The sequence below is a fragment of the Eucyclogobius newberryi genome, unplaced genomic scaffold (genome assembly GCF_026437365.1).
Source record: "Eucyclogobius newberryi isolate DKJ021-1_F unplaced genomic scaffold, fEucNew1.0.hap1 SCAF_14, whole genome shotgun sequence".
NCBI lineage: Eukaryota > Metazoa > Chordata > Actinopteri > Gobiiformes > Gobiidae > Eucyclogobius > Eucyclogobius newberryi.
The window spans coordinates 1,673,991-1,699,044 of record NW_027315768.1 but is presented as its reverse complement, the minus strand read 5'-3'; the positions used below and the strand labels follow the sequence as shown (position 1 = coordinate 1,699,044).

General features: G+C 50.4%; 1 protein-coding gene across 1 annotated transcript in view; it reads right to left on the bottom strand.

Annotated features, from left to right (window-relative positions):
• Nucleotides 1-541: 541 nt before the first annotated feature.
• rnf17 (ring finger protein 17) overlaps nucleotides 542-25,054 on the bottom strand; it is a 128,925-nt gene continuing 104,412 nt past the window's right edge. The window contains exons 35-37 of the mRNA XM_072444159.1: nucleotides 4,885-5,020; nucleotides 750-936; nucleotides 542-685 (exon numbers count right to left, since the gene is read on the bottom strand). Coding sequence (XP_072300260.1) covers nucleotides 590-685; nucleotides 750-936; nucleotides 4,885-5,020 — 419 coding nt within the window. The 3' untranslated portion in view covers nucleotides 542-589. The remainder of the gene's footprint in view (nucleotides 686-749; nucleotides 937-4,884; nucleotides 5,021-25,054) is intronic.

Below are 25,054 nucleotides of genomic sequence, written 5' to 3'. Positions count from 1 at the left end.
TGAGTTCTCATTAGGACGGACACTCGGGGCAGATGATTCATGTAAATCAATGACATATTGGTTTTAAATGATGTATAACTTGTGATTGATATTGAAAAATAAGAGTGATGTCATTATTGTGCTCAGTTTGAACACTAAATGTCTTGTATCAGATGTAGAATTAGTTTTGTTTTTATTAGGAACAAAATGTCATTAGAATAATTCAAACAGAACGTGAGGTTCAAACCTCTGAAGGTTCAAACCTCCTGAAGGTTCAAACCTCCTGAAGGTTCAAACCTCCTGAAGGTTCAAACCTCCTGAAGGTTCAAACCTCTGAAGGTACAAACCTCCTGAAGGTTCAAACCTCCTGAAGGTTCAAACCTCTGAAGGTTCAAACCTCTGAAGGTCATTTACAACAGAAACTTTTATAATCCAACATCAACAAAGTCGAGCCCCGGCTGCACCTGTCGAGCCCCGGGCTGCACCTGTCGAGCCCCGGCAGGACCCTGTCCCAGGAAACATCTCAAAAAGAACCTACAACACTCAAAGAAGTTCAGCAGGTGCATGAGCCAACAAAAAGAAAAGGCCCAAACTAGAACGGGTGAAGTGGTCAGTCCAGCTCTGCCAATCCACTGCTGACCAGAGGCGTGTGCACCGGCTGACCGTCCTCGTGGTACAAGCGAACTGTGAGCTCTGGTTCCCGCGCCTGCAACACAACAAAGGCCCTTTACTCACTGGTCACTGGTCAGAGGACGTGGAGCGTGTCGTACCACCACAGAGGCCGTGACGTGTCCGTGCAGCAGGTCGATCATGTCCAGAGCCGCCTGGACGCTCCACGCTGGACTGTACGGCAGCATGTGCTCCTGCCTGTTCTCCGACGGAGCCTTGAAGCCTGCCACCTTCACCTTGAGAGCGAGGGTGGGGAACAGGAGCAGCTCTCGGGGCATCTGACGCAGCCTGAGCGAGAAGGACACCATCTATACATTTATATTACTACAGCTCATTGTGTCCAGGATTCATCCTGGGAAACATCTGCTCCCGTGTTTGGAACAAAGACTTTATATTTTAAAAAGTCACATTCTGTCACCTTTGGGCCCCTCAAGGGCCCCTCAAGGGCCCCAGAGCCCTGTCCAGCCTTGTGGAGGTCACACTTCAGTCTCTGGGGTCTTTTGACAGCTCTTAGGTCTTGCCCATGGCAGTGGGAGGAGTCTGTCTGATTGTGGGCGGGGCTTTCTAAAGGCAGACTCACCTGTGATGCTGATTGGCTGCTGTTCAAATCCTTATCTGCAGCAATAACATGTGGGATCGAGCAGACTTATGTGGATGTGGGGCCCTTTAAACATGGGGCACTTCAAACATGGGCCCCTTTAAACATGGGGCCCTTTAAACATGGGGCACTTCAAACATGGGCCCCTTTAAACATGGGCCCCTTTAAACATGGGGCCCTTTAAACATGGGGCACTTCAAACATGGGCCCCTTTAAACATGGGCCCCTTTAAACATGGGGCACTTCAAACATGGGGCACTTCAAACATGGGCCCCTTTAAACATGGGCCCCTTTAAACATGGGGCCCTTTAAACATGGGGCCCTTTAAACATGGGGCCCTTTAAACATGGGCACTTCAAACACGGGGCCCTTTAAACATGGGGCCCTTTAAACATGGGGCCCTTTAAACATGGGACCCTTTAGACATGGGGCACTTCAAACATGGGGCACTTCAAACATGGGGCCCTTTAAACATGGGGCCCTTTAAACATGGGGCCCTTTAAACATGGGGCCCTTCAAACATGGGGCCCTTTAAACATGGGACCCTTTAAACATGGGGCCCTTTAGACATGGGGCCCTTTAAACATGGGGCCCTTTAAACATGGGTCCCTTTAAACATGGGGCCCTTTAAACATGGGGCCCTTTAAACATGGGTCCCTTTAAGCATGGGGCCCTTTAAACATGGGTCCCTTTAAACATGGGACCCTTTAAACATGGGGCCCTTTAAACATGGGGCCCTTTAAACATGGGGCCCTTTAAACATGGGACCCTTTAAACATGGGGCCCTTTAAACATGGGTCCCTTTAAACATGGGACCCTTTAAACATGGGTCCCTTTAAACATGGGACCCTTTAAACATGGGGCCCTTTAGACATGGGGCCCTTTAAACATGGGTCCCTTTAAACATGGGTCCCTTTAAGCATGGGGCCCTTTAAACATGGGGCCCTTTAAACATGGGGCCCTTTAAACATGGGCACTTCAAACATGGGGCCCTTTAAACATGGGGCCCTTTAAACATGGGACCCTTTAGACATGGGGCACTTCAAACATGGGGCCCTTTAAACATGGGACCCTTTAGACATGGGGCACTTCAAACATGGGGCCCTTCAAACATGGGGCCCTTTGAACATGGGGCCCTTTAAACATGGGGCCCTTTAAACATGGGCACTTCAAACATGGGGCCCTTTAAACATGGGGCCCTTTAAACATGGGGCCCTTTAAACATGGGCACTTCAAACACGGGGCCCTTTAAACATGGGGCCCTTTAAACATGGGGCCCTTTAAACATGGGGCCCTTCAAACATGGGACCCTTTAGACATGGGGCACTTCAAACATGGGGCCCTTCAAACATGGGGCCCTTTAAACATGGGGCCCTTTAAACATGGGGCCCTTTAAACATGGGGCCCTTTAAACATGGGGCCCTTCAAACATGGGGCCCTTTAAACATGGGACCCTTTAAACATGGGGCCCTTTAGACATGGGGCCCTTTAAACATGGGGCCCTTTAAACATGGGTCCCTTTAAACATGGGACCCTTTAAACATGGGGCCCTTTAAACATGGGTCCCTTTAAGCATGGGGCCCTTTAAACATGGGTCCCTTTAAACATGGGACCCTTTAAACATGGGGCCCTTTAAACATGGGGCCCTTTAAACATGGGGCCCTTTAAACATGGGACCCTTTAAACATGGGGCCCTTTAGACATGGGTCCCTTTAAACATGGGTCCCTTTAAACATGGGGCCCTTTAGACATGGGGCCCTTTAGACATGGGGCCCTTTAAACATGGGGCCCTTTAAACATGGGGCCCTTTAGACATGGGGCCCTTTAGACATGGGGCCCTTTAAACATGGGGCCCTTTAGACATGGGGCCCTCAGGACCCTCGTGATACCATAAGTATCCGGATATATTTTTGAAAAAAGGCTCTTAAAAATGTGGGTCATGTTTTTATTCTGGATCAGAAAATGTTTCTCCACAAAACATTTTATAAATCCTCCAATAACTTCACTGATCCAAGTGCAAGTACAAGTGCAAGTACAAGTGCAAGTACAAGTACAAGTACAAGTACAAGTGCAAGTACAAGTGCAAGTACAAGTACAAGTACAAGTACAAGTACAAGTACAAGTACAAGTACAAGTGCAAGTGCAAGTGCAAGTGCAAGTGCAAGTGCAAGTGCAAGTGCAAGTACAAGTACAAGTGCAAGTACTGTATGTTTCATGGTCTGATCCTGCAGCAGCATCTCACACCTCCTCACACCTCCTCACACCTCCTCCTCACACCTCCTCACAGCTCCTCCTCACAGCTCCTCCTCCTCCTCACACCTCCTCCTCACAGCTCCTCCTCCTCCTCACCTCCTCACACCAACTCCTCATCCCTCCTCACACCTCCTCTTCCTCCTCACCTCCTCCTACCTCCTCACCTCTTCCTCCTCACCTCCTCCTCCTCTCCTCCACACCTCCTCACAGCTCCTCCTCCTCACACCTCCTCTGCTCCTCCTCACAGCTCCTCCTCACACCTCCTCCTCCTCTCCTCACAGCTCCTCCTCCTCACACCTCCTCCTCCTCTCCTCAAACCTCCTCCTCACAGCTCCTCCTCCTCCTCACACCTCCTCCTCCTCTCCTCACACCTCCTCCTCCTCTCCTCACACCTCCTCCTCCTCTCCTCACAGCTCCTCCTCCTCACACCTCCTCCTCCTCTCCTCACACCTCCTCCTCACCTCCTCCTCACAGCTCCTCCTCCTCCTCACACCTCCTCACCTCCTCCTCCTCTCCTCACACCTCCTCACCTCCTCCTCCTCTCCTCACACCTCCTCCTCACCTCCTCACAGCTCCTCCTCACACCTCCTCCTCTCCTCCTCACAGCTCCTCCTCCTCTCCTCACACCTCCTCCTCACAGCTCCTCCTCACCTCCTCCTCCTCACCTCCTCCTCCTCCTCACAGCTCCTCACAGCTTCTCCTCACCTCCTCCTCCTCACCTCCTCCTCACAGCTCCTCCTCCTCACAGCTCCTCCTCCTCCTCCTCTCCTCCTCACAGCTCCCCCTCACCTCCTCCAGAGGAGCAGCACAAACACATGATCAGAAGTATTATTCCACCTCCTTTAAAGGCGACGCGCCAGAAAAAAACAAACTAAATTTGTTTTTAATTTTTTGTTTAATTAAAAAAAATATCGATACTGACGGAGTCCGTGACGATATATCGTATCGCCGTATCGATATTTTGAACACAGCCCGAACTCGAGGGTCCCGAAGGTGAAGAACACGCTTTTGTTCAAGCTCTTGAACTGAGCAAACATGTTTAAAATGTGACTTCATGAAGGGGTCCGGAGGCTCTATAGGACCCTCGAGGGTCCAGAGGCTCTAAAGGACCCTCGAGGGTCCAGAGGCTTCAAAGGACCCTGGAGGGTCCAGAGGCTCTAAAGGACCCTGGAGGGTCCGGAGGCTCTAAAGGACCCTGGAGGGTCCGGAGGCTCTAAAGGACCCTGGAGGGTCCGGAGGCTCTAAAGGACCCTGAAGGGTCCGGAGGCTTCAAAGGACCCTGGAGGGTCCGGAGGCTCTAAAGGACCCTGAAGGGTCCGGAGGCTTCAAAGGACCCTCGAGGGTCCAGAGGCGAGCAGTCCAGTGTCTATAAACAGTGTTGTTACTTGGCAGTGGTCAGTGTGTCGTCCGAGCCGTAGTCCACATGCTGCAGCAGGACCAGGACAGGGTCCAGACTGATGATGTCCATGATCATCGCTCTGTAGTATTTACCATCACTGTACTCTGCCAGGCAGGGGCCACCTGACAGGAGCAAACAAAGAGCCATACGGTCAGAGAGTCATGCTGTGGGTCAGAGAGCGATGCTGTGGGTCAGAGAGTGATGCTGTGGGTCAGAGAGCCATGCTGTGGGTCAGAGAGCCATGCTGTGGGTCAGAGAGTGATGCTGTGGGTCAGAGAGTGATGCTGTGGGTCAGAGAGCCATGCTGTGGGTCAGAGAGCCATGCTGTGGGTCAGAGAGCCATGCTGTGGGTCAGAGAGCCATGCTGTGGGTCAGAGAGCGATGCTGTGGGTCAGAGAGTGATGCTGTGGGTCAGAGAGCCATGCTGTGGGTCAGAGAGCCATGCTGTGGGTCAGAGAGTGATGCTGTGGGTCAGAGAGTGATGCTGTGGGTCAGAGAGCCATGCTGTGGGTCAGAGAGCCATGCTGTGGGTCAGAGAGTCATGCTGTGGGTCAGAGAGTGATGCTGTGGGTCAGAGAGCCATGCTGTGGGTCAGAGAGCCATGCTCTCTGAGTGATGCTGTGGGTCAGAGCCATGCTGTGGGTCAGAGAGCCATGCTGTGGGGCTGTGGGTCAGAGAGCCATGCTGTGGGTCAGAGAGCCATGCTGTGGGTCAGAGAGTGATGCTGTGGGTCAGAGAGTGATGCTGTGGGTCAGAGAGCCATGCTGTGGGTCAGAGAGCCATGCTGTGGGTCAGAGAGCCATGCTGTGGGTCAGAGAGTGATGCTGTGGGTCAGAGAGCCATGCTGTGGGTCAGAGAGCCATGCTGTGGGTCAGAGAGCCATGCTGTGGGTCAGAGAGCCATGCTCTCTGAGTGATGCTGTGGGTCAGAGCCATGCTGTGGGTCAGAGAGCCATGCTGTGGGTCAGAGAGCCATGCTGTGGGTCAGAGCCATGCTGTGGGTCAGAGCCATGCTGTGGGTCAGAGAGTGATGCTGTGGGTCAGAGAGCCATGCTGTGGGTCAGAGAGCCATGCTGTGGGTCAGAGAGTGATGCTGTGGGTCAGAGCCATGCTGTGGGTCAGAGAGCCATGCTGTGGGTCAGAGAGCCATGCTGTGGGTCAGAGAGCCATGCTGTGGGTCAGAGAGCCATGCTGTGGGTCAGAGAGCCATGCTGTGGGTCAGAGAGCCATGCTGTGGGTCAGAGAGCCATGCTGTGGGTCAGAGAGTGATGCTGTGGGTCAGAGAGCCATGCTGTGGGTCAGAGAGTGATGCTGTGGGTCAGAGAGCCATGCTGTGGGTCAGAGAGTCATGCTGTGGGTCAGAGAGTCATGCTGTGGGTCAGAGCCATGCTGTGGGTCAGAGCCATGCTGTGGGTCAGAGAGTGATGCTGTGGGTCAGAGAGTGATGCTGTGGGTCAGAGAGCCATGCTGTGGGTCAGAGAGCCATGCTGTGGGTCAGAGAGCCATGCTGTGGGTCAGAGAGCCATGCTGTGGGTCAGAGCCATGCTGTGGGTCAGAGCCATGCTGTGGGTCAGAGAGTGATGCTGTGGGTCAGAGAGCCATGCTGTGGGTCAGAGAGCCATGCTGTGGGTCAGAGAGTGATGCTGTGGGTCAGAGAGTGATGCTGTGGGTCAGAGCCATGCTGTGGGTCAGAGAGTGATGCTGTGGGTCAGAGCCATGCTGTGGGTCAGAGAGCCATGCTGTGGGTCAGAGAGCCATGCTGTGGGTCAGAGAGTGATGCTGTGGGTCAGAGAGCCATGCTGTGGGTCAGAGAGTGATGCTGTGGGTCAGAGAGTGATGCTGTGGGTCAGAGAGTGATGCTGTGGGTCAGAGCCATGCTGTGGGTCAGAGAGTGATGCTGTGGGTCAGAGCCATGCTGTGGGTCAGAGAGCCATGCTGTGGGTCAGAGAGCCATGCTGTGGGTCAGAGCCATGCTGTGGGTCAGAGATGGAGCCAATACTGTTCTGTCACAATTCAATTTTGTGTCAATCAGATTTTTTCCCCCAATCTAATGTCAATAACCTGTCTCTCCACAACATGGACGCTCCTGTCGGGCATAAGCTCCTGTCGGGCATAAGCTCCTGTCGGGCATAAGTGGACACGTGGATCAACACAGGAGCACTGCTCAGAAAGGCATCGGCAAAACATCAGCTCCTGGTGAAAGAGTTACAAAGGACTGAACCTGACACGCCCGACACGCCCGACACTGCCTGGATCCATTACAAGAAATCATCTGACTCAATGCCACTCACTTGGATCATTGAATGTTTGGAGTTGTACAACATCAATGGAGCTCTAAGAGCCTCAGAGGGAACTCCATGAAGCTGTGGAAAACCAGCCTTGAGGCCAATGGCACAAGTGACCATCAAATGTGGCATATACCAAGGTGACGTGCTGTCCCCACTGCTGTTCTGCAGAGGTCTGACCCCCCTCACTGCTGTTCTGCAGAGGTCTGAACCCCTCACTGCTGTTCTGCAGAGGTCTGAATCCCCTCACTGCTGTTCTGCAGAGGTCTGAACCCCCTCACTGCTGTTCTGCAGAGGTCTGAACCCCCTCACTGCTGTTCTGCAGAGGTCTGAACCCCCTCACTGCTGTTCTGCAGAGGTCTGAACCCCCTCACTGCTGTTCTGCAGAGGTCTGAACCCCCTCACTGCTGTTCTGCAGAGGTCTGAACCCCCTCACTGCTGTTCTGCAGAGGTCTGAACCCCCTCACTGCTGTTCTGCAGTCCACACAGAGGGAAGGTGGTCCTCACAGAGGGAAGGTGGTCCTCAGAGAGGGAAGGTGGTCCACACAGAGGGAAGGTGGTCCTCACAGAGGGAAGGTGGTCCTCAAAGAGGGAAGGTCGTCCTCACAGAGGGAAGGTGGTCCTCAGAGAGGGAAGGTGGTCCTCAAAGAGGGAAGGTCGTCCTCACAGAGGGAAGGTGGTCCTCACAGAGGGAAGGTGGTCCACACAGAGGGAAGGTGGTCCTCACAGAGGGAAGGTGGTCCTCAAAGAGGGAAGGTCGTCCTCACAGAGGGAAGGTGGTCCACACAGAGGGAAGGTGGTCCTCACAGAGGGAAGGTGGTCCTCAGAGAGGGAAGGTGGTCCTCAAAGAGGGAAGGTCGTCCTCACAGAGGGAAGGTGGTCCTCACAGAGGGAAGGTGGTCCTCACAGAGGGAAGGTGGTCCTCAAAGAGGGAAGGTGGTCCTCACAGAGGGAAGGTGGTCCTCACAGAGGGAAGGTGGTCCTCACAGAGGGAAGGTGGTCCTCAAAGAGGGAAGGTCGTCCTCACAGAGGGAAGGTGGTCCTCACAGAGGGAAGGTGGTCCTCACAGAGGGAAGGTGGTCCTCACAGAGGGAAGGTGGTCCTCACAGAGGGAAGGTCGTCCTCACAGAGGGAAGGTGGTCCTCACAGAGGGAAGGTGGTCCTCACAGAGGGAAGGTGGTCCTCAAAGAGGGAAGGTCGTCCTCACAGAGGGAAGGTGGTCCTCACAGAGGGAAGGTGGTCCTCACAGCGGGAAGGTGGTCCTCACAGAGGGAAGGTGGTCCTCACAGAGGGAAGGTCGTCCTCACAGAGGGGGTCAGAGGACATTGAGGACAGTTACAAGGACCTGAGAATCCCACAGACAAATGGCAACAAAGAGGAAACAAGGAGAGCAGCTACGGCCAAATATCTACAACAAGTGAGGCAAGTCCTGAAGCAGCTCAATGGTAAGAACAAATCCAGGGCATTAAACAGCCACGCCCTGCCAGTGATCAGACCCCTGAGCCACGCCCTGCCAGTGATCAGACCCCTGAGCCACGCCCTGCCAGTGATCAGACCCTGCAGGAATAACCAGTTGACCAAAGGAGGAGATACAGACCACAGATGTTAAGACACGAAAGCTCCTGATCATGGAGGGTTCCACCCCAAATCCAGCACCTGAGACTGTACACTAGCACCCTGAGACTGTACACTAGCACCCTGAGACTGTACACTAGCACCCTGAGACTGTACACTAGCACCCTGAGACTGTACACTAGCACCCTGAGACTGTACACTAGCACCCTGAGACTGTACACTAGCACCCTGAGACTGTACACTAGCCGTAAGAAAGGAGGCGGGACTAGTGAGCGTGAGAGCCACTGTCCAGGACGAAACATCTAAGATCCATAAGTACATCAAGGACAAGGCTCCTACAGAGGACGTGCTCAGAGAATGTCTCAGACAATGAGGGACAGAGGATGATGAGGTGCTGGAGGGACCATCATGAGAGGACACGCCCCTACATGGGAGGACACGCCCCTACATGGGAGGACACGCCTCTACATGGGAAGACACGCCTCTACATGGGAGGACACGCCTCTACATGGGAGGACACGCCCCTACATGGGAGGACACGCCTCTACATGGGAGGACACGCCCCTACATGGGAGGACACGCCTCTACATGGGAGGACACGCCCCTACATGGGAGGACACGCCCCTACATGGGAGGACACGCCCCTACATGGGAGGACACGCCCCTACATGGGAGGACACGCCCCTACATGGGATGTACCATCGGAACATAACTGAAGTGGCTGATATCACAAAATCCTACCAATGGTTAGAAAGAGCCGGTCTGAAGGACAGAGGCCCAGATCTACCACACCAGACAAGACCCAAGACCAAGACCCAAGGTGTAGCTGTGTAAAGGGGCCCCTGAGACCATCCCACACATAACTGCAGGTGCAGATGCTGCAGGGACAGCACACATGGAGCTCCATCATGTAACAATCCAAGTAATTAATGTAATAATCCCGTCTAAAATGATGTTTCCCCACAGAGACAATAATACAAAAGACGATCTGGACTGACCCGCACGTTACTCCCTCAAAGTCCACCACAACTAAACGATGGTCCATGAGAAGACTGTCTCAGGTACATGGCTTTCATGTAATGACTCACAACTGCCACTAGTCCCACGTGACATTTAAATCCCTCTCAGAGTTCTCAGTCAGGGTGCACAAACATACAATTGAAAACCAAGACCATGAAGCATTCTGGGATGCTTGTTTGTATTGTATTTTATACATATACATGTACAATAAACACATTCATAGGTGGAAATCTGGGGGGGGATTAAAAATAAACTATTCAAAAAGAATGTGGCGCTTCTGCGTGACTGCCGCGGTGCTCTCCTGAGGGCCCCGGTTCATCTGAAACACTGCTCTGTCACAGCAGGACCGTGTGATGCTGGAAAGAACAGCTTCATTGATGATGTGGTGTAAATGTAACATGAGTAAGGACCGTGTGCTCAGCGTGTTTGGACGTCCGCTCGACAACGAGGAACTTTACGCGCGTGATGTGTTGGGTTATTAAAGATGGACCAGGTCTCCTCCCGGGACATGTGCACTTTGTTTTAGGCGCGTCTAAATTAATAAGTTAAATTCTCCATGATATGTGTCTGCTTTAGACCCGCTTTATATATATATATATATAGTGAGAATTGTATGGATGCTGTAAGTAAAGTAATATATGATCCGCATGCTCCACCTTCAGCTCCACTAGGTCAGCTTACATTTGAGCGAGCCTCCGCTCTCAATGATGCTGCATTCCGCGCCGCACGTCGCGCCGCACGTCGCCCTGCATGCCACCCAGGGCCACCTGTTGTAAAGTTATGTCCTCTCCGTCTGATAGGGACGGCCTGGAGACTTGTAATGGCAGAAAATGGGTCATGTCATGTCATTCTAATGTTTTAGGCCATGACATGTCACGGAATTAATATCTGTGTTGTTCTCCTGTGTGCAGATGGGATAAGAATATGAGGTCCTGATTATACTGAATATCTACTGTCCGGCGCCTCTTAATCATCAATTAATGCGTCAGGACCGGATTCAGTGGAAATGGTCTTTGATTAAACCTCTGAAGAGATGGAACCGTCACAGACGTGATAGTCTGGTCTATCTCTTTTTGAGCTGATTTGGGTTGTGATTATGTTATGTTTGTTACCACCTATAAAAGGTGTACTTTGTAAATTGTAAAGTTAGGTAGGGACAGAACGAACTTGTCTTAGGGAGAGAGAGGGTGTTTATCCACTGTGCACGTGAATAAACTTCCACCTTTTGAGAGAGACCGAGAGACTCTGTTTCTGCTTCAAGTTATTGCCTGGTTACTCTTTACTTGATCATTGTTTACAGGAAACCGCCGTAACAATTTGGCGTCTTACGAACGACGGCTCCTTCGGCGGCGGTCCATCTTTTCAGGGTTCGTGTGAAGCAGGGCTGGCCACCTGGAACACCACATTCCAGCCTCCATTCTCCACGGTTTGAGACGGGAGGCCTGCGTCACCGGCCCGGAGGAGAGGAGCGCCGACGTTCGGATTCGAAAACAACCACCGCGGTGAGTCTTTTTTTGTCTCTCTCAACTAGGTCGAATCATAGGGTATTAATCTGTTTTTGTAAAAAAATTTTGTACTTTGTTTTACTCTCGGATCTGTTTTGAATATTTCTAGTGATATTTTGCTAAAGTTACATTTACTGGTGTCTGTAGGAGGACATTGTTTGTTTTTATAACACACTCGAGATAACCATAATCAGTCGGCAGAAGGCCACTGCAGAGAAGAGCCCACTTATTTCACTAGCTAAAGCAATTTAAAAATTGTCTTGTAGTCTAGTTTTGCCTGGGGTAAAAATAGTCTTAGCGAGTGGTGGACCCTAGACTAAAGAAGAGTGGAAGGTACGATTTAGCATAACACAGACGTGTGATTTTGACTTAACGTACGGTTACAAAATGGGGAAAAATCAATCGAAGTGTGTAAAAATTCCTGAGACACCAGTAATGTTGATAATGTCAAACAAGTATGGGGCGGAGTGTTTAGAATGCTTGCCGATTTGGACTGAAAAATATGGGTTCCCAGTAGGAGGGTCTTTAAGCATGAGTCAAATTGCAAAACTTAAAACAAACTTAGAGGAAGCACAAGAGAAGCTGTTAAAATCTAAAAAAGTATCAAGTGAGTCGGTTAAGTGGGTGCGGAAACACGAGAAGTGGGTAAAAGTGTGGGAGACGGAAGCGGAGTCACGTGAGCGAAAGAGACTATGTAAACAATTGACTGTGAAGGTTGAATGTGAGGAAGAAGGAGAGAGTCGAAAACCGCCGCAATATTCACATACTGCTGCCAACCCTTATCTCATAGCAGACACCAGCACACACACGGCTGGTGCGCGCCCACGCACACACGCACTCACACTCACACCGCCACAACTGGAAGAACGGATCACTTCGTCTATGCCTTCTCTTTATCCAGATTTGACCGGTCTTTCTGCGGCGCTGCTCGACACCGACCTGGACGCCTACCCCAGCGGTCGACCCCACCCAAACCCACCACCAGAACTCGAGGAGGACGGAGCCACAGGGGGCATCGAGCCAACGCAAGTAAAATACAAAAAACCCAAACCTGCTCAAGTAGAAAAGGACTGGACTAACCTTCTACGGACAGGACAAGATATTGGACCACACATGTCCTTGCCAATGGTGGAGGTGGCAGGCCCGGAGGGACAGATGTTTGTTTATAGACCCTGGAGCCCAGAAGAGGTCCTGGCCAACTCCAAAGCCCTGCCTGACCCAGTGCCCAATGGGACTACATTTGCTAGAGAATTCGAAGAATTTTGCCAAGAGCTAAGACCTTCCGGGTTAGAATGTAGAAACATTTTACTATCTGCTCTGAGGACTAGCGATTTTGCAAAAATTAAAGGAGCCATTCCACCTAATGACATGCGGGCCGACAAACCAGTCTATGAACACAATGTGGGATACATTGCGGCTATAAAGGGGCTGAATACGGCCATCACTGAGGCCTTTCCAATCAAATATGACCCTGAAGCCCTCCTGGGGTGTAAACAAAAGCCAGACGAGACCACAGATGACTATTTTCATAGATTCTCCGTTCTGTATAAAGAAAAGAGTGGCATGGTAGACACACCGGGCTCAGCATATGAAGAAAGCCTTTGTCGGGCCCTCTGCCCTGGCATCCTTCCAGACATTTTTGCTAAAGTGGAAAAGTTGTATATTGGTGGACTTGACCAGCCCAAGCTCGATGACCTGCGCAGATATGCACGTCATGCGCAAAAGCTTATCTCAAAGACACAAAAAAAAAAGGAAGAGAAACGGGCTACGGAACAACACGAGGCCACACTGACACTTTTTTCCGGTAGACCAGAGGGGCATCACCAACGCGGCCGTGGGCGTGGGAGACGAGAACAACGTAGGGGGGCGTGTTTCACATGTGGACAGTTCGAACACTTTGCCAGAGACTGCACAGCTGCACCACAGCAGCCCGGACCTTATGTTAACGATCAACTTCCCACAGCAAATCACGCACCGACCCCCCACGTACCCAGACCACAACATTTTCTCCCCACTATGCAGCCTGGACCTTACTATGCTAACGGACAACTGCCCATGGCCAATCACAGACTCAGATCACAACAAGCTCTGCCCACTCAACCATGTTAAGCTCTTCCAGCTCCTGGACATTATGGGGGGTCGGATTGACTGGCGGGGGCGGAAGGGGGCAGGTCCGAGCACGCAGCAGAGACGACTGGCTCAACGACACACGCACCGGAACAACACCCACAACAACGCCTGCAAGAGGGTAACATGCACCTGGCACAACTCACACACGCAATCACCTATCTTGAGGCATGTGCAGTGGTACCGGAGGGTACCTATTCTAAAATTAGTCAAGCTAAAGCTAAATTTCCAGAGTACCAATTGAACGTTAACGGGGAAAAAATTGATTTTTTGGTGGATTCAGGGGCTACAAATTCAGTGATTAAATGTTCTGCACTAACGAAAAAACCTCGGCTGGGGGGTCGTTACACATTTTCATTATCAGCTTCTGGGGAGACAACGAAGGAGCATTTCACATCTCCTTTAACATGTTTTGATGTCGGTGGTCACTCGTTCAAACATTCATTTCTCTATTCCCCTTTGTGTCCAGTGAACTTGATAGGACGGGATCTGATGTGTCGATTAGGAATTTGCCTTATCTCCACATCAGACGGCCTGCAGGTCACAAATAACAGAGAATTGGTACATGGTTTAAATTTTCTGGCAAAGCCTACAGAGGCTCCGGAATATGACTATTTTTGGAAATTGTCCCCAAATTCCTCAATTCAGTTAATTTCATTAGCCTATGAGAAAGTGACACACAATGAGAATGTTGATTTCAAAGATGTGAGAGAATTGCAGTGCTCGTTTTGTTTGCCCACAGATGCAACAGAAACAGAATGTGATTTTGATGCTTGTTGGAATGAATGCTGTGAGGACTTTTTAAAGACTGAACATTTATTCTGGGGTAGAGACTTTTCTGTTGTCTCCGTGTCACTCCCCGATTCACTTAAAAACTTTAGCCTGTCAAACTCGAATCTGTACGTAGCATTATCAAAACCAAAGAATGCTAATTGGGGGGAGGTACAAGATTTTTGTCCATCAATGTTGAGCTGGGGTTAACTTTATTAATATTTATTATTAATTATTTTATCAATTTTTTATAGCGGAGGACTGGGATAGTGTTCCAAACTCTAATGTGACATTTTCACGGTCTTCGGGCGCATGGCGGGGCAGAGGCGATACCGGAACTAAGAAAGGTGGGGGTTGACCTGTGGGCTAAGAGTCCAACCGATGTCGGCCTGATTCGAGGTTGTCAGCCCGTGGTGATCACCCCGAAATCTGACGCTCGCCCCTGTAGACCACAATATCCTCTGCGCCCAGAGGCGGTTGAAGGTATTACTCCGGTGTTTGAAGCCCTGAGGGAGGCGGGAGTAATAGTTCCTTGTAAATCGGGGGGGGGTTCCGGTTAAATAACAAAGCGAACCTGGGGTACCAGAGAAATGGAGGTTTACAAACGATTTGAAAACAGTGAACGAAGCTGTTCAACCTGTCGTTGCTGTGGTGCCAAACCCATACACTATCTTATCTCAGATTCCTCCAGAGGCAAAATATTTCACAGTTGTGGATCTAGCTAATGTTTTTTTCTCTGTCCCCGTTCACCAGGATTCGCAGTTTTGGTTTGCTTTCGAGTTTCAGAATCGACTCTGGACTCTGACAAGGCTGTGTCAGGGGTTCGTGCATTCTCCAACATGGTAAAATGCAGCGCTGCGAGATTCATTGGCTCCCTTGCGACTGGCACCAGGTAGCTGCCTGCTACAATATGTGGATGACATATTGTTGTGCTCGCAAACCGAGGACCAATGTAAACAAGATACGGTGACCTTACTCAAACATTTGCATGCAGAAGGCCACAAGGCCAGTCTCTCAAAATTGCAATATGTTAAAGAGGAAGTAATATTTCTGGGTCATGTGATATCTAAAAATGGCAAAAGCATTACGACGAAGCGCGTTTCAGCCATTCAGAATATTCCGAAACCAATAACTAAGAAACAATTGATGTCATTTCTAGGAATGTGTTCATATTGTCGACAGTTCATTCCAAATTATTCTGTAATGGAGTCTCCTTTAGGTGCACTAATCCATGGAAAAGGCCTTAGGACTAATGACAGACTGACATGGACAGAGGAAGCAGACAAAGCTTTCTGTGAGTTGAAAAATGGCTTTACAGAAGCCTCCAACTCTGGGGTTACCTGACCCAACAAGACCTTTCACACAGACTGTTGACGAACGCAACGGCTGCATGACTTCTGTCCTCTTACAGGCGCACGGGGGCTCCCTGCGACCTGTGGCTTTTTTCTCTGCTAAGCTGGACCCCGTTGCAGCCGGCATGCCACGATGTCTACGCGCGGTGGCGGCTGCTGAAAAAGCAGTCTTGGCCTCGCGTGATCTGGTGGGCTATGCTGAGCTAACACTGCTTGTGCCACATGCTGTCTCTCTGATCCTGCTGGAACAGCAAACTTTGCATCTTTCTGCTTCCCGATGGCTCAGGTACAACACAGTTTTGCTTGAATTACCTAACGTCACAGTAAAACGATGCACACAGCTTAACCCTGCCACCCTCTTGCCCACCTCTGAAGAGGGCGAAGCTCACTGTTGCATTTCTACAATCGAACAGGTGTGCACCCCGAGACCGGATCTGAAAGAGGAACCACTTGTTAACTCTGACTTGTTTTTTTATGTAGATGGATCAGCATCTCGAGACACCAACACGGGACAGAACCGTGTTGGCTTTGCAGTATGCTCTGAGTGGGATGTGGCGGCCTCAGGCCCACTGCCCTCTCATTTCTCTGCACAGACTGCAGAATTGGTGGCTCTGACAGTCGCATGCACATTGGCGAAGGGTCAGTCCGTAACAATTTTTACAGACTCTCGCTATGCGTTTGGTGTATGCCACGACTGGGCGGGGTTGTGGCGACACAGGAACTTTTTGAAATCGGATGGTAAGCCTATTCTGAACTGCACGCATGTTGGGGAACTCCTGACGGCGATCTTGCTCCCATCTGATATTGCTATATGCAAATGTCAAGCTCATACTAACAGAACTGACCCAATTTCACAGGGAAACAGCAGAGCGGACAAGGCAGCCAAGGCCGCATCTTATCTCTGCAGACAAGAGCAAAATTAATGTTTTGTGTCTAATAACACTTCTCTTCCAGAGTCCTTATCAGCCATGCAGGAATTCTCCACGTCAGAGGAAATCTCTGTGTGGAAGAAGGCGGGGGCTGAGAAGTGTGATGGCATTTGGGTTGGGCCTAACAAAAAAACCTGTTTACCTAAACATTTTTTCAGGCAGATGGCGCTGATCTCACATGGACGGGACCATGCGTCAAAAGGGGGGATGGTGACGGCTGTGGGACAGAATTGGTTCACGAAAGGTTTTACCTTTTATGCCCAAAAATGTTGTCAATCTTGTGCTATCTGTTTAAACAATAATCCAGGTAGAGCAAGACAAATTCCACAGGCGGCACACCCACCGCCAGAAAGACATTTTGGGCATATGCAAATGGATTTCATTGAGCTTAATCCATCAGAAGGCAAGAAATTCTGTTTAGTGTTTGTTGACATCTGGTCACGTTATGTCGAGGCGTTTCCTTGTAAACATGCCTCCAGCAACGCAGTGGTTAAAGCTCTGATTACAGAGATTGTGCCACGCTAGGGCGTTCCTGAAAAAAATTCAAGTGACAATGGCAGCCACTTTGTTGCAAAAGTGATAGAGGAGGTGGGTCAATTTCTGGGCATCGATCTCCGAAAACATACTTCTTATCACCCAGAATCTTGTGGTCTCGCGGAGAAATGTAACGGGACACTCAAAACAAAACTGACCAAAATATGTGAGCAAACTGGACTCTCCTGGGTTAAGGCACTGCCACTGGCGTTGATGTACATGAGAATGCGGGTACAGGCAAGATGTAAAATGAGTCCATTTGAAATCCTGTTTGCTCGCCCACCGAACATAGGCCTCGACCCACCTCCGCCACGAGATCTGCCCGATTCCTCCCTGTGCGACAACTCAATGCTAGCTTACTGTAAAGAATTGGATGACCTGTTGTCCTCAATTCCTGCACAGGTGAAAGCCGCTCTCCCAAAGGCAGCAGAAGCTGTCCTCCACAACTTCAAACCAGGTGACTGGATCTTGATCCGAGAGCCGAGGAGGAAAAGGTGGTGTTCCAAAAGGTAGATTGGCCCGGTCCAGGTCCTCCTCATCACTCACACCGCAGTGAAAGTCGCAGAACGGGGCACCTGGGTTCACGCTTCTCACTGCCGAGCCATCTTCAGCACACCTGCGGAGATCAACGACAACGCGGGTGTCGTCCACTCGTGGGTCGGACACAAGGGGCAACCACTGAGGACGTCGTGGGACCTTTTTGCAACGATCTCAAGTTCGAGAAAGTCGGGGTCCGAGCAGGTCGTAAACCTCGAAAGGCACCAGAGCCCACTGATCGAGTGCTCCGAGCACGGGGCAAGTTGCCAAAACCCGGCGCGGTTTAAAGCTCCACGATCTTCTGCATCGTCTGGTAATATCTACACAAATACTGTCTTCATCGTCTTCATGATTCCTGAGGCTCACCCGGCTCCTCCTGGGGGGAGGAGTCCCCCGGAGCGTCAGAGCTCTAAATGGTATCTGACCGACAGAAAGGTCGAGCTCAACATCAGGTTGCTGAACTATAGAATAATGATTTATGCACTGGGTCTGTCAATAGTTCTGGCGTTGGGAATAATATGGTTTATCACTCTGCCTAGCTGGATGTGGCCCCACAGAGAAAACAGAGTAGACCGTAACACTCGTACACTGCACTATGACGACACATCCAAGATCGAGTCTCTCACAGACACTTATAACCATTCCACCGTCTATACACTAAACTATTGGTATCGATATGCTAAATATGTAGCCGACAGTCACAAGCAGAGATTGTTATGTATGTACACACATGCCCATGGCAACCAACCCTCCACACGTGCTCCCTCTCCCTGTGCCTAATTTATCCAACATGTTACCTGGCACTCTAATTTCTAGAGATAATGTTAAACTTCTGAGTAGGATAGTTTGGTCTGCGTGGAGAGCGGTGATTCCTCTTCTCCCACGCAAGATTAAGTTCCGACCTCAGATTCACATCAGACCTCCTAAAAATGTAAAACTAGGGCCGCTTTTTGGACCAGTCCACATTCGACCTGGCTCTAAATTTACATGCTTTGCACAGACTATTGCATCCACCTTATCTATCGGTCCAGGATCTGAACTTAAACCACTCCATGTAGGGCAAATCCCTGATTTATATTGTTCCACAGTGTATGTCCCGTGCACTTATCTGGTGAACAACACCCACTTGAGCACCCACCTGAATAATTCTCAGGCGGGCCCCAAAACCACATGTGCACCTTACTACACTGTTCCAGACATTTTAGGGACCGTTCCAAAAGAGGGGTACATGTTTCTTTGTGGATATTACATGTATGAATGTCTTCCGGCGGGATGGGTTGGCCGATGCGCAGCTGTGATTCCTTCAGATCATTCATACATAATATCCAGCATACCACATCACACACCCAGGACACAAAGGGATCTGGCATCTCATGACGCTGTTTGGGGGTCTGACGTGCCAGATGAACATAAAATTTGGACAACGGGGGAAAAGGTCCTATTTGCATTGTTCCCAAGTGTGGGAGTGGGTAAATTGATGTTGCGTATGGAGACTCTTAGCTATAGATTTACTGCTTTTATCAACACAACATTAGCTACTTTCGAGGCAGAGAGAGAGGAGATGCATACACTTCGCGCAGTAGCACTTCAAAATCGTATTGTGCTGGATCAGATAACAGCCTCCAGTGGGGGGGTGTGCACAGATAACAGCCTCCAGTGGGGGGGTGTGCACTTTACTAAAAGGGAGCTGCTGTACCTACATTCCTGCTAATGATGAGGATGGGGGTGCGATCCAACAGGGACTCGAAAACTTGACCAAACTCCGTAATCTCATGGAATCTGAAACTGTCACTGCCACTCACCCTTTTTCTGTGTTAGGATGGGCTCTTACTTCCTGGCGTGACGTGCTCATAAATTTTGGCATTATTGTAGGGGTAATCTTGATTCTGTTTTCTTGTGTTCTCCCATGTTTGTTCAAAGCGATTGGTAAAATGGTTTCTGCTCAATATGTGTCTGTTCAGGTTCCAGGGCCAGATAGAGACGCGTCTAAGCAAGACACAGGCTACATTAGTGATTCAGATGATGATTCAATCATCAAGGGAATGAGACCTTAAGCCAGTAACGGCATAAACAAGAGCGGAGGCAAATAAAACTTTAACAGTTTTATTAATTTCTTTTAAACTGTTTTTAAAATCACTGATTCAAAGGGAAATTGTAATGACTTAAATTAAGACAAGAGATAGACTGAAATCTTTATTTTGATGAAATTAATCGAGCATTTTGTTTTTCCTTCCAGAAGTCAGCATCAGCCTGTCCGTCCTGAGCCCCATTCACAGGGGAATTCCTCCAGGTTTCTACTTTTATCCCAAAGTGGTTTTGTAGTTTTCTCCTACTCAGGTTTTCTACTTTTATCCCAAAGAGGTTTGGTAGTTTTTTCCTGGCCGGTGGAGGGGGTCTCGGGACGGGGGAGCTGGGGTTGACTTTATTAATATTTTTTATGAGTAATTTTATCTATTTTTTATTATTATTATTATTATTATTTTGGTTATTATTTTATTTCTAATTTCAAGGGTTCAATTTTATTAGTGTTTTTAATCATTAAATTGGTCATTTTTATTAATATTTTTTTTTTGATAATTTATCTAATTATTGTTATTATTCATTTTTTGTTGTGTTATTAATTATTAATTAATATTTTCTCTGATTGGTAATTGATTGATGATATGATATTAAACAGGGGTTTAAGATAATCAAAAGAGTGGTATTGTAATGGCAGAAAATGGGTCATGTCATGTCATTCTAATGTTGTTTTAGGCCATGACATGTCACGGAATTAATATCTTTGTTGTTCTCCTGTGTGCAGATGGGATAAGAATATGAGGTCCTGATTATACTGAATATCTACTGTCCGGCGCCTCTTAATCATCAATTAATGCGTCAGGACCGGATTCAGTGGAAATGGTCTTTGATTAAACCTCTGAAGAGATGGAACCGTCACAGACGTGATGCTCTGGTCTATCTCTTTTTGAGCTGATTTGGGTTGTGATTATGTCATGTTTGTTACCACCTATAAAAGGTGTACTTTGTAAATTGTAAAGTTAGGTAGGGACAGAACAACCTTGTCTTAGGGAGAGAGAGGGTGTTTATCCACTGTGCACGTGAATAAACTTCCACCTTTTGAGAGAGACCGAGAGACTCTGTTTCTGCTTCAAGTTATTGCCTGGTTACTCTTTACTTGATCATTGTTTACAGGAAACCGCCGTAACAGACTCCACACCGGGGATGGCGCTTGGCTTAGTGGTGGAGGCAGGGCTGTCGGGAGCGCTGGGCCTGTTAGCCATGTTAGCCATGTTAGCCATGTTAGCCTCGTTCGCTTGTGAGATGCTCTGTTTTACGCCGAGGCCATAGTCTGTCAGCTTTGGTCGGTTAGCTCCCATAACGTGTTTTCTGTGTTTACTCAGCTCTTAGTCCTCGTTTCGTGGGATTATGTGGGTGAAACAGATTTTTAAGACATTCCTGGGTGAAAGATAAAACCACAACAGACAAACTGAAGCTATTTCCTGACTGCAAAAGGACGACAGGCTCCAAACAAACCATAGAACCAAGTCCTATCCAATGACTACTATTTTGAGAATTGCCCCATTCCCTAGTATTGGGTGTTTGAGTGTGGTACTGTAGGGTAGTGGGTGGTGCTGTAGGGTAGTGGGTGAGTGAGGTACTGTAGGGTAGTGGGTGGTGCTGTAGGGTAGTGGGTGGTGCTGTAGGGTAGTGGGTGAATGTGGTACTGTAGGGTAGTGGGTGGTGCTGTAGGGTAGTGGGTGGTGCTGTAGGGTAGTGGGTGGTGCTGTAGGGTAGTGGGTGGTGCTGTAGGGTAGTGGGTGAATGTGGTACTGTAGGGTAGTGGGTGGTGCTGTAGGGAAGTGGGTGGTGCTGTAGGGTAGTGGGTGGTGCTGTAGGGTAGTGGGTGGTGCTGTAGGGTAGTGGGTGAGTGAGGTACTGTAGGGTAGTGAGTGGTGCTGTAGGGTAGTGGGTGAGTGAGGTACTGTAGGGTAGTGGGTGGTACTGTAGGGTAGTGGGTGGTGCTGTAGGGTAGTGGGTGAGTGAGGTACTGTAGGGTAGTGGGTGGTGCTGTAGGGTAGTGGGTGGTGCTGTAGGGTAGTGGGTGAGTGAGGTACTGTAGGGTAGTGAGTGGTGCTGTAGGGTAGTGGGTGAGTGAGGTACTGTAGGGTAGTGAGTGGTGCTGTAGGGTAGTGGGTGAGTGAGGTACTGTAGGGTAGTGGGTGAGTGTGGTACTGTAGGGTAGTGGGTGAGTGAGGTACTGTAGGGTAGTGGGTGAGTGTGGTACTGTAGGGTAGTGGGTGAGTGAGGTACTGTAGGGTAGTGGGTGAGTGAGGTACTGTAGGGTAGTGGGTGAGTGAGGTACTGTAGGGTAGTGGGTGAGTGAGGTACTGTAGGGTAGTGGGTGAGTGAGGTACTGTAGGGTAGTGGGTGAGTGAGGTACTGTAGGGTAGTGGGTGAGTGAGGTACTGTAGGGTAGTGGGTGAGTGAGGTACTGTAGGGTAGTGGGTGAGTGAGGTACTGTAGGGTAGTGGGTGGTGCTGTAGGGTAGTGGGTGGTGCTGTAGGGTAGTGGGTGAGTGAGGTACTGTAGGGTAGTGGGTGGTGCTGTAGGGTAGTGGGTGGTGCTGTAGGGTAGTGGGTGAATGTGGTACTGTAGGGTAGTGGGTGGTGCTGTAGGGTAGTGGGTGGTGCTGTAGGGTAGTGGGTGGTGCTGTAGGGTAGTGGGTGGTGCTGTAGGGTAGTGGGTGAATGTGGTACTGTAGGGTAGTGGGTGGTGCTGTAGGGAAGTGGGTGGTGCTGTAGGGTAGTGGGTGGTGCTGTAGGGTAGTGGGTGGTGCTGTAGGGTAGTGGGTGAGTGAGGTACTGTAGGGTAGTGAGTGGTGCTGTAGGGTAGTGGGTGAGTGAGGTACTGTAGGGTAGTGGGTGGTACTGTAGGGTAGTGGGTGGTGCTGTAGGGTAGTGGGTGAGTGAGGTACTGTAGGGTAGTGGGTGGTGCTGTAGGGTAGTGGGTGGTGCTGTAGGGTAGTGGGTGAGTGAGGTACTGTAGGGTAGTGAGTGGTGCTGTAGGGTAGTGGGTGAGTGAGGTACTGTAGGGTAGTGAGTGGTGCTGTAGGGTAGTGGGTGAGTGAGGTACTGTAGGGTAGTGGGTGAGTGTGGTACTGTAGGGTAGTGGGTGAGTGAGGTACTGTAGGGTAGTGGGTGAGTGTGGTACTGTAGGGTAGTGGGTGAGTGAGGTACTGTAGGGTAGTGGGTGAGTGAGGTACTGTAGGGTAGTGGGTGAGTGAGGTACTGTAGGGTAGTGGGTGAGTGAGGTACTGTAGGGTAGTGGGTGAGTGAGGTACTGTAGGGTAGTGGGTGAGTGAGGTACTGTAGGGTAGTGGGTGAGTGAGGTACTGTAGGGTAGTGGGTGAGTGAGGTACTGTAGGGTAGTGGGTGAGTGAGGTGCTGTAGGGTAGTGGGTGAGTGAGGTACTGTAGGGTAGTGGGTGGTGCTGTAGGGTAGTGGGTGAGTGAGGTACTGTAGGGTAGTGGGTGGTGCTGTAGGGTAGTGGGTGAGTGAGGTACTGTAGGGTAGTGGGTGGTGCTGTAGGGTAGTGGGTGAGTGAGGTACTGTAGGGTAGTGGGTGGTGCTGTAGGGTAGTGGGTGGTGCTGTAGGGTAGTGGGTGAATGTGGTACTGTAGGGTAGTGGGTGGTGCTGTAGGGTAGTGGGTGGTGCTGTAGGGTAGTGGGTGGTGCTGTAGGGTAGTGGGTGGTGCTGTAGGGTAGTGGGTGAATGTGGTACTGTAGGGTAGTGGGTGGTGCTGTAGGGAAGTGGGTGGTGCTGTAGGGTAGTGGGTGGTGCTGTAGGGTAGTGGGTGGTGCTGTAGGGTAGTGGGTGAGTGAGGTACTGTAGGGTAGTGAGTGGTGCTGTAGGGTAGTGGGTGAGTGAGGTACTGTAGGGTAGTGGGTGGTACTGTAGGGTAGTGGGTGGTGCTGTAGGGTAGTGGGTGAGTGAGGTACTGTAGGGTAGTGGGTGGTGCTGTAGGGTAGTGGGTGGTGCTGTAGGGTAGTGGGTGAGTGAGGTACTGTAGGGTAGTGAGTGGTGCTGTAGGGTAGTGGGTGAGTGAGGTACTGTAGGGTAGTGAGTGGTGCTGTAGGGTAGTGGGTGAGTGAGGTACTGTAGGGTAGTGGGTGAGTGTGGTACTGTAGGGTAGTGGGTGAGTGAGGTACTGTAGGGTAGTGGGTGAGTGTGGTACTGTAGGGTAGTGGGTGAGTGAGGTACTGTAGGGTAGTGGGTGAGTGAGGTACTGTAGGGTAGTGGGTGAGTGAGGTACTGTAGGGTAGTGGGTGAGTGAGGTACTGTAGGGTAGTGGGTGAGTGAGGTACTGTAGGGTAGTGGGTGAGTGAGGTACTGTAGGGTAGTGGGTGAGTGAGGTACTGTAGGGTAGTGGGTGAGTGAGGTACTGTAGGGTAGTGGGTGGTGCTGTAGGGTAGTGGGTGAGTGAGGTACTGTAGGGTAGTGGGTGGTGCTGTAGGGTAGTGGGTGAGTGAGGTACTGTAGGGTAGTGGGTGGTGCTGTAGGGTAGTGGGTGGTGCTGTAGGGTAGTGGGTGAATGTGGTACTGTAGGGTAGTGGGTGGTGCTGTAGGGTAGTGGGTGGTGCTGTAGGGTAGTGGGTGGTGCTGTAGGGTAGTGGGTGGTGCTGTAGGGTAGTGGGTGAATGTGGTACTGTAGGGTAGTGGGTGGTGCTGTAGGGAAGTGGGTGGTGCTGTAGGGTAGTGGGTGGTGCTGTAGGGTAGTGGGTGGTGCTGTAGGGTAGTGGGTGAGTGAGGTACTGTAGGGTAGTGAGTGGTGCTGTAGGGTAGTGGGTGAGTGAGGTACTGTAGGGTAGTGGGTGGTACTGTAGGGTAGTGGGTGGTGCTGTAGGGTAGTGGGTGAGTGAGGTACTGTAGGGTAGTGGGTGGTGCTGTAGGGTAGTGGGTGGTGCTGTAGGGTAGTGGGTGAGTGAGGTACTGTAGGGTAGTGAGTGGTGCTGTAGGGTAGTGGGTGAGTGAGGTACTGTAGGGTAGTGAGTGGTGCTGTAGGGTAGTGGGTGAGTGAGGTACTGTAGGGTAGTGGGTGAGTGTGGTACTGTAGGGTAGTGGGTGAGTGAGGTACTGTAGGGTAGTGGGTGAGTGTGGTACTGTAGGGTAGTGGGTGAGTGAGGTACTGTAGGGTAGTGGGTGAGTGAGGTACTGTAGGGTAGTGGGTGAGTGAGGTACTGTAGGGTAGTGGGTGAGTGAGGTACTGTAGGGTAGTGGGTGAGTGAGGTACTGTAGGGTAGTGGGTGAGTGAGGTACTGTAGGGTAGTGGGTGAGTGAGGTACTGTAGGGTAGTGGGTGAGTGAGGTACTGTAGGGTAGTGGGTGAGTGAGGTGCTGTAGGGTAGTGGGTGAGTGAGGTACTGTAGGGTAGTGGGTGGTGCTGTAGGGTAGTGGGTGAGTGAGGTACTGTAGGGTAGTGGGTGGTGCTGTAGGGTAGTGGGTGAGTGAGGTACTGTAGGGTA